At 31.8% G+C, this 13,621-nt stretch overlaps 1 protein-coding gene across 11 annotated transcripts in view; it reads left to right on the top strand.

Annotated features, from left to right (window-relative positions):
* SYNE1 (spectrin repeat containing nuclear envelope protein 1) overlaps window positions 1-13,621 on the top strand; it is a 598,518-nt gene that overhangs the window by 282,192 nt on the left and 302,705 nt on the right. For 10 of the 11 annotated variants that reach the window (XM_074187854.1, XM_074187849.1, XM_074187855.1 and 7 more), the window contains exons 1-7: window positions 751-906; window positions 4,484-4,711; window positions 5,208-5,306; window positions 6,012-6,199; window positions 7,434-7,557; window positions 9,668-9,834; window positions 10,641-10,794. The exons of the other annotated variant lie outside the window; for it this stretch is intronic. In XM_074187854.1, coding sequence (XP_074043955.1) covers window positions 766-906; window positions 4,484-4,711; window positions 5,208-5,306; window positions 6,012-6,199; window positions 7,434-7,557; window positions 9,668-9,834; window positions 10,641-10,794 — 1,101 coding nt within the window. In that variant the 5' untranslated portion in view covers window positions 751-765. Of the gene's footprint in view, window positions 1-750; window positions 907-4,483; window positions 4,712-5,207; window positions 5,307-6,011; window positions 6,200-7,433; window positions 7,558-9,667; window positions 9,835-10,640; window positions 10,795-13,621 lie in introns of those variants that run through there. 11 annotated transcript variants of the gene reach the window in all.

Below are 13,621 nucleotides of genomic sequence, written 5' to 3'. Positions count from 1 at the left end.
CTCACATAGATTTTAAACTTTCTAATGATAAATAAAAAAGCATATTTTGTGAACCAAAGCATAAGGATGTCTTTAAAGTGAACATTTTTAATTTCCCCTTAAACTGAGGGATTTTGTGATGTGAAAGCAAGTCAGTTTAAATTTTCTTGCAGTGTAGTAGCTTGTCTTCCCACCATTAAGATCAAAGGATCATAGAATTAGTGTTGGAAAGGACCTTAGATTCCACAAGTCCAATTCTTTATTTTATTAATAAGTATATACAGGCACAAATTAAGTGACCTAGCTAAGGCCACAGAGTTAGTGAGTGTCTGAGACAGGATTTGAACTCTTCTTCCTGATTCCAAAGCCAGAGAGCACTATGTAATCCACTTCACCCCCTCCCAGCAGTCTCTCTTCTTTTTTCTTTTTTTTTACATAGTTTCAAATTCTTTTTGTTATATTGTTTTTATATCATTTTGTATGTATGTGTGTTGGGATGGTGCCATTGTTATAGTATATTATATAGTTGGTCAAATCTTAATATCATGCTTCTATTTGTTTTGCATGTACCTATCATGCAAAATCATTTAATGGAGGAAGATGAAGTCCTGTCACTCCTGTTTATACATATAAAATATGCCTCTCCTTTAAATGGTCAAAAAAGTCAACGTGGCCACAAATGTCTTTATAAATTTACACTTCATAATTTAAAGAAAACATTAATGATAATATATATTAAAATACTGCATTTTTTCACTTGATCTGGTTAATTTTAGTATTAAAACCATGGAAATGGTGAAAAACAAGTGGGAGCATTTTGGCAATATTTTTGAGGCCCTCTCCGTCTGGATTACTGAAAGAGAAAAAGAGTTGGATGCCTTGGAAACTTCATCATCTCCTTGGGACATGCAAATCAGCCAAATTAAGGTGATCTGTTCACATGTTGCATTTACAATTCATATATATGTAGCTTTGAAGAAACCCTCTGCCCCCTTTTAAAAAAAAAATTCCTTTCTTGTTACTGAGGGCTGATATTTTTCTTGTGTGATTGTATTTAATTTGCGTGTTACATTTGTAAAAAAACAAAGCAAGATGGAGGGCTTTGATGGAGTCTGTGCAAACCTTTTTAAAAATTATTGTCTTCTATTAGTGTTTGATTTATACATACAAAATTCACACTGTATGTGATGCCATTAAAAAATTGTGGTTGCATAATTCTTTTCTTTGGCTTTGAATAAATCCCTTTGGGGGGTCCTTTTTTTACTATTCAATTAGGTAACACAAAGGAAAACATTCATCTTTTAAAAATAATGTCAAAGAATCATTTCAAACATTTTAATAATTTGAAAACAGTAGTTACCTTAAATAACCACAAGGAGGAGATCACACAATTCTATTCTCAGTTTCAGAGTATCATTCCTTAGCACTGAACATAAGGCTTATATTCAAATGACTTCGCTCTAGATCCTTTCCTATTTAAAATAGTGCTCTGTATGTTATCACATATAATTGCAGTTGAAAAGGATGAAGTGGGAATATAATTTTAGCTTATATGACGTATAGCGCTCTTAATCCTTAAATAGGAGGAAATATTGTCATGTAGTTAGTATTGTTGAAAGTATCCTCTTTTATCTCATCATTTATGCATTTCAAAATTATTTTTCACAAATTTTCTTGTTTCTTTTATAATACATCAGTCCCCTGTCCTTTTATCAGGGACAATGTGGGCACTGGTAAAGAAACACCATTCATTACTATATCTTAGAACAAAAAATAGATATGTGCATAGAGAGTGGAGGAAGTGGTGACTCCCTACCAAGACAGAAGTTGATTCATCATTAATAATTACACATGATGTGCAAACAAGCACCTACACCTTTGTACAAACAGCCTGTATATGTCTGCTGGGTTTTCCTAAGGTAAATTGATTCTATATACCAGATTCATAAAAAAGTTTTCATTCCTCCAAATTGTGAAAACTATAAAATTACCTTTTGTTTCATTAAATGAAGTTCAAGGTACATAACTGAGGATTAGAAAAAATAAAACTATTACATTTTCTATGTCAACATAATGATTATTTCTTTCTTCCTCCCTTGCTTATATACGACTTTTAGCTTAACAAATTTTTTCATAAGTTTACTTTGATATCAGTAATATTCCATAAGTACTCCTGAATTGTATGTCAATGATCATATCACAATGAAGGAAAAGAAATACTTTTTTTAATTTAAAGAAATACACTTCAATTGCTCACTCTACTTTAGAAATATTCAAATAGACTAGCAGTGTACAGACAACATTTTGTGAAACTTTATGGAATTTCATGAGATTTTTCCCAGTTTGTGAGGGTCCTACACTTATCTTCTACCCAAAATATTACTTTGTATTTATTTTGAATATATTTAGTATTACTTAACTCTCTACATAGTTTTCTTTTTCCTCCAAAGGAATATAAGATATTTGTGGGATTGGAAAGTATCTAGTTCCTGACCCATAGGTTTATAATAAAAGATTATTGAATAACAGTATGGGTGAATGATTATGTATTTTTATCTAGAAAACAAGGTAATTTCTAACAATATCCATGATAACTGGGAATTCAGGAACTGAATTTTCACTTATAAAAACAAATCAGCAAAATGAATTCTAAGAAATTGATGCTTTAGTATTTATATGAACATATACACTTTAAATTGAGCCCCTTGTCATAAACCTTTAATCTCTGATTTGGTTTTCATTAAGTATTCAGTTTCTAAAATATAAACTATAATATGTGCTCCATAGAGTTTTCATATTATGATTGTACCATTTTAATTAAGAAATAGTTTAATATTCTAAATATAATTATGAAACTAATTTATCTTTAAAAAACCCTTTAGAAATACTAAAAAACACTTATTTTCTTTAAAGTTCTACTGTGAACATATGGATCTAGCTTAAGAATGATTTTTTATCCTCTATATTGTTTCAAATAAACAAGATATCTTGATATTTAGATACTTTTATATTTGAAGGAGGAGAAATCCCACCATCTACCATCTTAATTATTTGGACATGAGATTTTTGTTTAAATTTTTGACCTTTCATTTTCTTTAGAGGAGTGGAAAGGAATAATTTGAGAATAAACAGGCTTCTATATCTGCAAGTGAGGCTCCATGACTATGATGCAGCTACTATTTCATTCAGTGAATTTCATTACTTTGTTTTGTTCTGTGTGGAGGAAAGGTTCTAGATCTGTAATTCTATTCATGTAGTAAAAAAATTCCTTAAGATTAGTTTTTTTATCTCAATTCAAAAAACCATATTAGAGACAAGGATAAAAATATAATCCTGACATAACTTTACATATGGATGGAGAAAATAATCCAATAAAACAAAAAAGTTACAAAACCACAAACAAACAAAAACTGCTTATCAGTTGTGTTGAGTTTATTTTCTCTTCATCCTTTATTCCCGCCTTTAAAAAATAGTATTTGATATAGGAGTGCAGAGAGGTAGTAGAAGAAACTGGGCAATGTAACAACAAATCTCATCAATAAAAAATGTTTTAAAAAAAACCCTACCCTCCACTGATGTAGATTGCCTACTTATCTATAATTTTGAATCTTAGAAAGTTACCTGAATCACTGTGAGATAAATTGACCCTCCCATGTTCACAGCTGGTTTCCTAACTCCAGGTATCCTAGTGTCCTAATTCAAAGACCAGTCCTGTATCCACTACACTACCATATACTTTTCCCCACAAATATCATATTGTAATTTTCATATGTACCATATAGCACAATAAAATCTACATTTACAAAAGTAATGAAGTTTAGAGACATCTTTGTCTTTTGTAATAGAAGTCTATGGAACACACATGTTTGATTTAATGACTATTTTACATGTCTCCTTTGAAGAAACTGAATAGAAGTTATGGTAGGGTTGGGAGATTTCCCTTTCCTCAAATCTATAAATGAAATATCTTGGTTAAATAAGATGAATCCCAGGTTCTGTTCATTATCTGAATTATATCCCTGAACTTGAAACATAGTAGGCACTTAATAAATGTTTTTAAATTTGATTTGACTTGAGATAAATTGTGGAATTTATAAACCAGATCTTCTATTTCCACTGAAACCCTTATTATTATTTTGCCACATGCAGAAACAGGCAGTCTTAATCACTGCACATTCGACCATCTGTTCATTTATTTGCAGATTTTGTGGTACAGCAAGAGAGAGACAGAGAGAGAGAGGAAAGGAAGGAAGGAAGGAAGGAAGGAAGGAAGGAAGGAAGGAAGGAAGGAAGGAAGGAAGGAAGGAAGGAAGGAAGGAAGGAAGGGAGAGAGAGGGAAAGTGAAACAAAAGTTATAATTATGATATTCCTCAAATTGTTCCAAAATACATTACAAATACTATTCAAGAAAATTTTGATGCTTTTCTCAGTATTCTATAAAAATTTCCGTATAGGAAAAACGAAGCACACTGGGTCTACATTATTGTTTTCTTTCAAAACTTAGGTTATTCTCAAGAGAATAGAAAATAATCAAAGTGATATTCTAAGACTGGAAGAGGAAACTCAGTCTTTTGCTCAGTTTATCACTACTGGAGAGTCTGCTCGAATTAAAGCCAAATTGACACAAATAAGGAGACGTTGGGAAGAGTTAAGGGAGCATGCCCAGTGTCTGGAAGCAACACTCCTGGAAAATGAATCTCAGCAACAAAAGTTTGAAGAAAGTCTCAAAAAGGTATAAGATTATCAGAACTGACTCATTTTTATTTAACTTATTTATTTATTTGCAGGGGATATAGATTTTTTCAAATCTATTCCTACTTTACTACAATATTCCAGTTCCATGTGAAATAAATATATATATATATATATATATATTTGTGTATGTATATATAAAAACCTAATTTTCATATTCCTATGAATTATATAGTAAGTTTAAAGTAATTTAAAAGATACTTATTGGACAAGATAGAAATGTTGTTTTACACTGTGTTTAATTTAGCTTGGATTTTGAATAAAATCTTTCAAACCCTGTAGCAGTAAAGAAACTGTTATTTTTTCTTTTAGATTTTTCAGTTTTCAAAATTTGTCATCCAGTTATAAAATATTTATGTTGCAACAAATGGGCATGTCATTCACTATTTAATACTGGACTAGATAGGATTGAGGGGGTTTTTTGCCTCAATACACTTATTTTGATCATTAAACTTGCATTTTCATTAATGTTTTAGGTCCAACAATCTGTGTCTGAATTTGAAGATAAATTGAATGAACCAGTTAAAGTATGTTCTTCAGCTTCAGAGACATACAAAGCTCTCCAAGAACATATGGTAAGAGAATGTTTTATATTTTCCATTTGATTATCAACTTGGAAATGTGAAATACAGCATGGTTGTACTTTTTATTTGTGAATAGAAAACTTTATTTCTTGAAAGAAAAGAGTCAAGATTATCAGTTAAAGTTGAAATTTTATTAGTTTTTAAAAATATTGTTTTCAAAGGTTGATCAATATTACATTTTAGATTATATAAATGTATAAAATCATTTCATAATGTTTATGAAACACCTTTTTATGAAAAAAATTATGATCAGAGATACAGGGTGACTGAGAGTGGGAAGTTAGGTTGATACGAAGGTTTCTGTGAATCTAACACTGAAGTTGCAAATCTTTCTTTTCATAAATTAGGAAAAATCACTTCCAATCTCTGGACTTCAGGTTCCTCATCTCTAAGTGAGGTTGCTTGAATTATATAATATTAAGTGTACTGTAAAGTTCTAGAGATTAACTCAGAGATTATTTTATACTCTTTTTTTAGGAGAGAGGGCACATTAATTTTTCACTTACTGATATATCTGAAATATCTAAATCATACTGGTAGGTGTGGGAACTCTTTTTCCAGCACTACAGACTACATTTGAGAATTGAGGTGATAGTTCTGGTAATGCTATCTTAAAAAAATACTTTTATATTTATTAGCTCTTTTAAAAATAAAAATTATGCTTCTTCTTTTATATTCCTTTTCCATGATTATCAGGATCTCTGCCAGGCTTTGGAAACAATGAGCAGTACAGTTAACTCTTTGTCAGTGAGTGCCCACAAGGTTATTAACAAGGATTCATCTATTCAAGAAGTCATGACTCTCCAGCAAAGATATGAAAAGATGATTGGTAGCACTAAAGAACAACAAATGATGCTAGAGAATCTATTGACCCACTGGCAGAGGTGAGTCCATTGTGCTAAGGTTAGGTGGCATAGCTCTTCATCATTTCATGAGAGATGGAAAGCATAGACTGAACATTTTCTGTGCAACACTTATTTAATATGAAAAGACATTTCTGGACATGAAGAAATAATTTCCAAAAAAGGAAAATCAAATTATTATTAACTACTTGAAAAAGTCTTTAGATGAAAACTAAAATGACTTTAATTCACACTGAGCAAATGTGTAAATTATCAAAAAGCAATGAAATTCAATGTCTACAGAGCTGTGGCAGAATGAGTATAGTTATTAATTTCTGGTTATTTAATTGCAAACTTCTAAAGCCTTTTTGGAAAATATTCTGACTGTATGCAAGAAAAATTACAAACAGCACAAAAAAATACTAAAAAGTCATCTGCTTTTATTCAAGTATTGATCTATTGAGAATATGCCCTCAAAAATCAATAAAACAAAAATGGAAAAAAAACTTACTTGTTCAGGATTTTTCACAGCAGTATGACATGAAATCACAAAAATCTGGAATAAGTTTAAATGTCTCAAAATGAGACCATGGTTAAAGAAAACATGTATATTTATATAATTGAGTATAATAATGCAAATAAAAATGCAAATACTAAGAACAAGGAATAAAAAACAATCTTGAAAGATCATCATGAAATAATGCAAAGGAAAAAATAAAATCAGAAGAATTAACTACCCATTGACCATACCATTGTTGTTTTTGAACAACATTTTTGGAAAGGACCAATGATATCAGCGAATAATGTCTTGACTTGCCTTCAGTTCACTTAAATTCAATCTTTGCAAATTCACAAACCATTTTAGATAAAAAAGTGAATGAAAATCAATGGAAAATATATTCTAAAAGACTTGGAGTAATTGACTAATTACTTCTCCATTACATATTAAATTCTTATAAGAATACATTAATTGATTAATCAATGTGAATATAAATATTATTGAACAAGTTTGATTGAATTTGTGCTTAACATTTTTTTAGCATTAAATAAGACCTCCCTGGTGTTCAGTTTAAGGTGCTTCACAGTTTTGAAGTGATTCTTTCAGGGAAACTTTGAAAGTACAGAATCCTTGAGCTGTAAACTCTAAAATAACCTGCCATGCTTTTACCTGTAGGGTAAAAAAAAAAATCTCAGTCACAACTCTACAAACTTCAAAAGAATAGCTCTTCTAATGTGATAAGTTTAAACTAATTTTCCTTAACTCTACTTTCTTTAGGTTAGAAAAAGAACTATCCTCTTTTCTGACCTGGTTGGAGCGATGTGAAGCAGGAGCCAGTTCATCAGGGAGTGGCATTTCTGCAGACAGAGTCAAACTGGAGGGTGAACTTCAGTTAGTACAGGCAAGTGTCAGCAAACAATATGAGTAGGGAAGATTATATTTCTTTGAATGTTGTAAAGATGTTGGAAGGAATTGCTCAATGTGCAGCTTGCCAAGATACTTACTTGAGATTTTCAAGTTGCCTTGGAAAGAAACAAAAGAATGTTACTAGAAAAATGATGTCACTCATTAGTAAGGGTTGATACATGATTAGTAAGGGTTGATACATGATCTGCCAAGGAGAACTTAGGATATAGAATAATGATGTTTTCATAAATAATTATTATCTATAAGAAATATTACAATATGACAGGAAAGAAGGAGAATATTTCATTCTTAGGAAAAAAGAGGGAGTGAGAAAGAATTTCACAGGGGAGAAGTTTTAAAATAAAACATTATCCTCAATGTTATATGCATATCCTTCCCTTAAATTCATATAATCTTTGATAAAAAAATTGGAAGATATGACCTCTTCATCACAATAGTTCCCATTTATTTGGGGTCTTAAGGAAAACATTTATCTTTAACAATTAAGATTATTCCCTCAAAAACTTGGCTTCCTCAAAATTCCTTCATCCCATACTTACAGCTGGTTACCTGTGTGCAATATATTGAAATAAGGACAAAATGAAAGAAAATATCTATTTTCATTTTATTAGGAGATAAACATTTAAGCAGATCAATATGATTTAACTAGTGAAAAGTTAGACCACTAACAAGAAGAAATTACTGGAAAGTATATCTAGCTTGGAAGTGTCACCTGAATTGATCATTACAGAAAGTAATGACTTCAAAAAAGGAAAATGATGATAGAACCACTAATGTAACTAGAAACATACACTTCTTGAGAAAGCCCATTTCAATTTCAGAGAGCACTCAAATTTTGCCTTATATTAAGATTGAAACTGCGTCTTGTAAAATTGCCACCCCTTTCTTCTGGTTCTGGTCTCTGGGGACAGGCAGGGGGAAAAAAATGCAATCCTTCTTTTACATGAAAATCTATTAAATACATAAAGGCAACTTCCACATACTCCCTTCTTCAAGTTAAAACATACCTAATTGCTTCAGTCAGTTCTTTGTATGACATGAACTTGAGATTTTTCAAGTCCTAATAAATTTCTAGATGTTCCCCTATTTTCAACACTCTTCCAAAAATGTGGCAAGCTGAGCTGAATGAAATATTCCATATATAATTGCTTTCCAATCATCACCAATCTTGTCCTTTTTTGTGCATTTCAGCACTCAACTACATCTCTCTTCCTGCAAACTCTCTTTTTTCTGTTTTTGTGACATTACGCTCTCTCTCTCTCTCTCTCTCTCTCTCTCTCTCTCTCTCTCTCTCTCTCTCTCTCTCTCTCTCTCCCTCTCTTAGTGATCCCTCCTACATGTCTAGTTGCTCCTTCTCAGTCTTCCATATTCCACTATTCATCTCTTTTCCTTCTGCCAGCTTTGGGTGTGTCTCATAGTTCCTTCTCTGACTTTCTTCTTTTTCTACATTTCCTTTTAAATACCTTCTTTGGGTTCAAAAATAATTTCTATGCCTATGACTCACAGTTTTATAAATGTATCCCTGTCTCTCAGAAATTCTGGATTCAGTGTTCTCTAAGCATCTCAAATGCAATATCTAAAATAATAATCATTTTATTTTCCCTCATATCCACCTCTCTCCCTTATTTCTTTTTGTCTTTTGAGGGTACCACCACATTTTAGTCACCCAAGGTTCACAACCTAGAAGTCATTCCTTGATTTTTATTTTTTTGGTTTTAGCAAGGCAATGGGGTTAAGTGACTTGCCCAAGATCACACAGCTAAGTGAGTATTAAGTGTCTGAGTTCAGATTTGAACTCAGGTCGTCCTGACTCCAGAACCAGGTGGTCATTCCACTATACCACCTAGCTGCCCCACTCTCTTACTCTTGCCCCACTTCTCACTCCCTTAATCAGAAAAAGAAGAACCAAGAGTAGGGTCTAAGAAGTTGGAGTAAGATGACAATGATAACTGGAGCAGAGACAATGTGATTGAGATATTTGAAATAAAATGAATGGTTGTAGGGTCCTTTCCAGTTTAGATTCTTGAATGCTCAACTCCAGTCTGTCCTTTCACAATGACATGTATATCTTCTTTTAATCTCAGGTTCTGCAGAATGAAGTTGTATCCCATGCTTCACTGTATAGCAATCTCTTGCAGTTGAAAGAATCTCTCTTCTCAGTGGCTTCCAAAGATGATGTGAAAGTGATCCAGCTACAACTGGAGCAGCTGGATGAAAGATGGAGAGTTTTGCCTCAAATAATTAGCAAAAGGTTTGTTTTTCCTGAAAATTCTCACTTTGACTCATGTGTAGATGATGAGACTCCTAAATTGAGAAAGCCAGTTATCAAGTGAACATTGGTCTTAGAGTCAAAAGACAAGAATTTTTGTGACCATTTTCTACTTCATGATTTTGGACAATTCATCTCCTTTCTCTGGGCCTTAATTCCCCAATCTGGCGATGAGAATGACAAGACATCTGGGTATTGTTAAGCAGTACTTCCTATATTCATAGCTATAAACTAACCTCCTTCTTTTTTATAGTTTTAACTCTGGGGCAGAATGGTGTAATGGGGGAAAAATTGGTTTGACTTTGGTGTAACTATGAGCTCTGAAATATAATTTTATAAATATAAATAGTTTTATGAGTATAGATTAAAAAAAATTTCTCTCAGTCCTAGTATCTTATCTATTAAAAATGAAGATAATACTACTTGCTCTAATTCACAAAATTATATGAATAGCTCACGTGTGTTTAATGTTTTAATGTTTGCAAAGCACTTTACAAATATTATCTCATTTCATCCTCAAAATGTCTTTTGGAGGTAGGTATTATTTATTCCCATTTTTACATATGAGGAAACTGAGGCAGACAGCAATTAAAAGGGCTACCCAGAATCATTTAGCTAGAAGTCAAATTTGAGCTGTCTTCCCGACTGCCTAGTCTTCTATATGCTAAGCCACCCAGCCATCTTTTGAGGAGAGTAAATTGTAAAATTATAATCTCCTTATAAATGGGAATTACTTCAGACTACTTTTGAACCTTAAACACTCTCTTCCCCTTTCTCTTTCTGTACAGAATTAGTTTACTCCAGTCCATAGTTGCTGAACACCAACAATTCGATGAACTGCTACTTTTGTTTTCTGTCTGGATTAAGAAGTTCCTCAGTGATTTACAAAGCACTTCTGAGATCTGTGTAATGGACCATCAAGCTGCACTTGCTCAACATAAGGTAAGGCACAGTGATTTCCTTTTAGACTGAAGGAAAACATACAAAGGAATGAAAAGTTCAATTGATAAGCAATCATGAAGCCCCTTCTTAGCACTGTGAATACAAAGAAAGGCAAAAACAGTTCCTGCCCTCAAGGAGCTTACATTCTAATGACTACGTACATGGAAGATATTTATGTTAGACAAAGTAAACTGAGGATCATCTTGGGGAAGGTATGAGCTTTAAAGGAGATTGTGGAAGTTTTCTTTTTGGAAGACAAGAATGGAAGCATTTATTAAATATAGATAATGATGCCAGGAAAGGTAAATATTTATTTGGAAGCCACTGAAATCATCATTATCATTGAATAGGTATCAACTAGGTATTTATTAATACTAGGTATTTTTATACTAAATTTTGTGCTCCTACTATATGCAAGGTACTATGTGAATCATTAGGTATAAATAAATAAATAAATCTTATTTGTTAAATGCAATGGAAAGAACTATGGCTCTGGTTGTCATAAGATCTGGCTTTTAATCCCATCTCTCATTCTTAATACTTGTGTGATCTGGATCAAGTTACTTAGGTCTTATTTTCCCTGTCTTTGAAATAAAGAATTAGAATTATTAGTCCTGGAGGCCTAGTTCTTTGATCCTATGATTTTTAAGTATATATATATATATATAAACCTATCTGACGTTTTGTGCTAACTAAATAGACACAATCCCCTTACCATTTTTGTTAATTAACTTAAGCAACAGTTTTATGATTTGTTTCCCCTCCCATAGTACTGGATGAAATATATTTTAAAATGAAATATTTAAAGCCCATCATCATCATTATTATTATTATTATTATATTTTTTCTCTTGTTCTCATCTAGACTGGGAGCAGCTAGGAGGCACAGTGAATAGAGCCCTGGAGTCAGGAGGATCCAAGTTCAAATCTGAACTCAGACACTTAATAATTGCTTAGCTGTGTGACCTTGGGCAATACACTCTTAACCCCATTGCCTTAAATAAATAAATAAAATTTTTAAAAAAAGAAAATCAAGACCTATGTCTTAACTTTTACCATGCCTCAGTATAAACTCTTACTTAGCGTGACAGTAGTTTCCCCTACATGTAGTAAATCATTTTGCCTATTATAAAACATTTTTCTACTGAAAGTTAGCTGGTCATAGTATACTTCACAGAAATACATCTTTCCATTATACTGATTCAGGAGGAGGAATTAGCATATTATTTTATTTCTATTACTACTTTTTTATTCTTTATCTGCCATCATCACTCAGGAATCTTTCCATTATTGACTATATGTATTACCTCGTTCAGAATTTTATTTCTATCCTTTGCATTTTCTGCCGCCCATTCCCAACCCCATACATGAAATAACATTGCTCCTCAACCCCAGCTTTCAGAATCCTTAATTTCTTCAGGTGCTTTATCCCTTTCACCCATTCCCAGTTGTTATTTTTCTCTCCCATTTAAATCTTTCTAAGAGTCTGCACTTGAGTTTTTCTCCCCCCCCCCCCCACTCTCTCATTGATGTTATACTTTGTTATGTGTATGTAAAATGTAAGCCCTTTGAGGGCTGGGAAGAACTATTTAATTTTGGTCTTAAAGTACCTCATAGAGAGCACTTAAAAAGTGGATATTTTATATAGATGTAGAAATATTTGTTGCATTAAAAATTTTGGAGATATATATATAAAACATATATAAATAGCAATAATATTAATATGGATAATCTGTGCTTTGATAGACTTCCAGTCTTTATGAAGTTCAGTTTTACTAAAAATCCCAGATTTATGAAATAAAAGTAATTATAGTCATTATAAGATTCAATGTATTATAACTCCCATCTGGTAGAAGCAGCTCTGAGAGGTTCAACAATTTTTCACTACTTAATATGCTTTGTATATGTGATTTTTATTGAATTTTCATATTCTGTTTAACAATTTCAATGATTTAATATAAAATTTCTATTATCCTACAATGTGACAGACCAGTGGGGACCTGGTCAACTTTCTGTCTTTGGACGTGTCTCTCTAATATAAACTAGATTAAGTTGATTTGTGCCTACATTAATATTTAAACATTGTCAAATTTCTTCCTACTTCTTCAAGCATTTTTCTAAAATTGACTAAAATTCTATTTTATGTAAAATTCCATTTCATATGATTATCTTAATCCTAACTCATTCTGTAAAATTAGAATATGTGAAAAATCTGGGTTTAAAAGACATTTAAAAATAACTGCTTTCTTTACAAATTATTATTATTTTAAAAAATTCAGTATTGTATACTTTAAAAGCATCCCTATTTAAAGTATAATTTCAGTTTTTAATCCCCATTTCAAAAAGTTTTCCTCTTCAAATCCTCCCAAACTCTTTCTCTATGTCTTCAAAAGACTTTTTAAAAAATGCTACTTTATTTATTCATTAGTACATTCACCTATTCATTCAATAATTCATTCATTCATTCATGTACATATTCAATCTCCCTATCCTACCAATATCCAATGTTAGTTCCTTTAAAGCAGAGACTGCTTTTTTTAACTTATAATATAACATTTTTAACTTATAACATACCCCTCCATCACACAAACTATTGTCGTCCCAACTAGCATTCAGAATTTTCCTCACATGTGGTATTCCATCGCCCATTATGGAATAGAATATGGAATAGAAATGGAATTCTTCTTCACCTTCACCACTAATAAACCCTAGTTTTCCTTCTAGATTCAACTCAAATTTCACCTTCTAAATGAATCTTTTTCCTGTTTTTCTCAGAAATTACCTTAAATCTGTTTAGCTTGTATATTTGTAGTGTCTTCCCTTACTAG

This window comes from Macrotis lagotis, chromosome 5, assembly GCF_037893015.1.
Source record: "Macrotis lagotis isolate mMagLag1 chromosome 5, bilby.v1.9.chrom.fasta, whole genome shotgun sequence".
In the NCBI taxonomy this organism is placed as follows: Eukaryota; Metazoa; Chordata; class Mammalia; order Peramelemorphia; family Peramelidae; genus Macrotis; species Macrotis lagotis.
The sequence above is the reverse complement of the archived record's forward strand: the minus strand, read 5'-3'. Positions and strand labels throughout refer to the sequence as shown.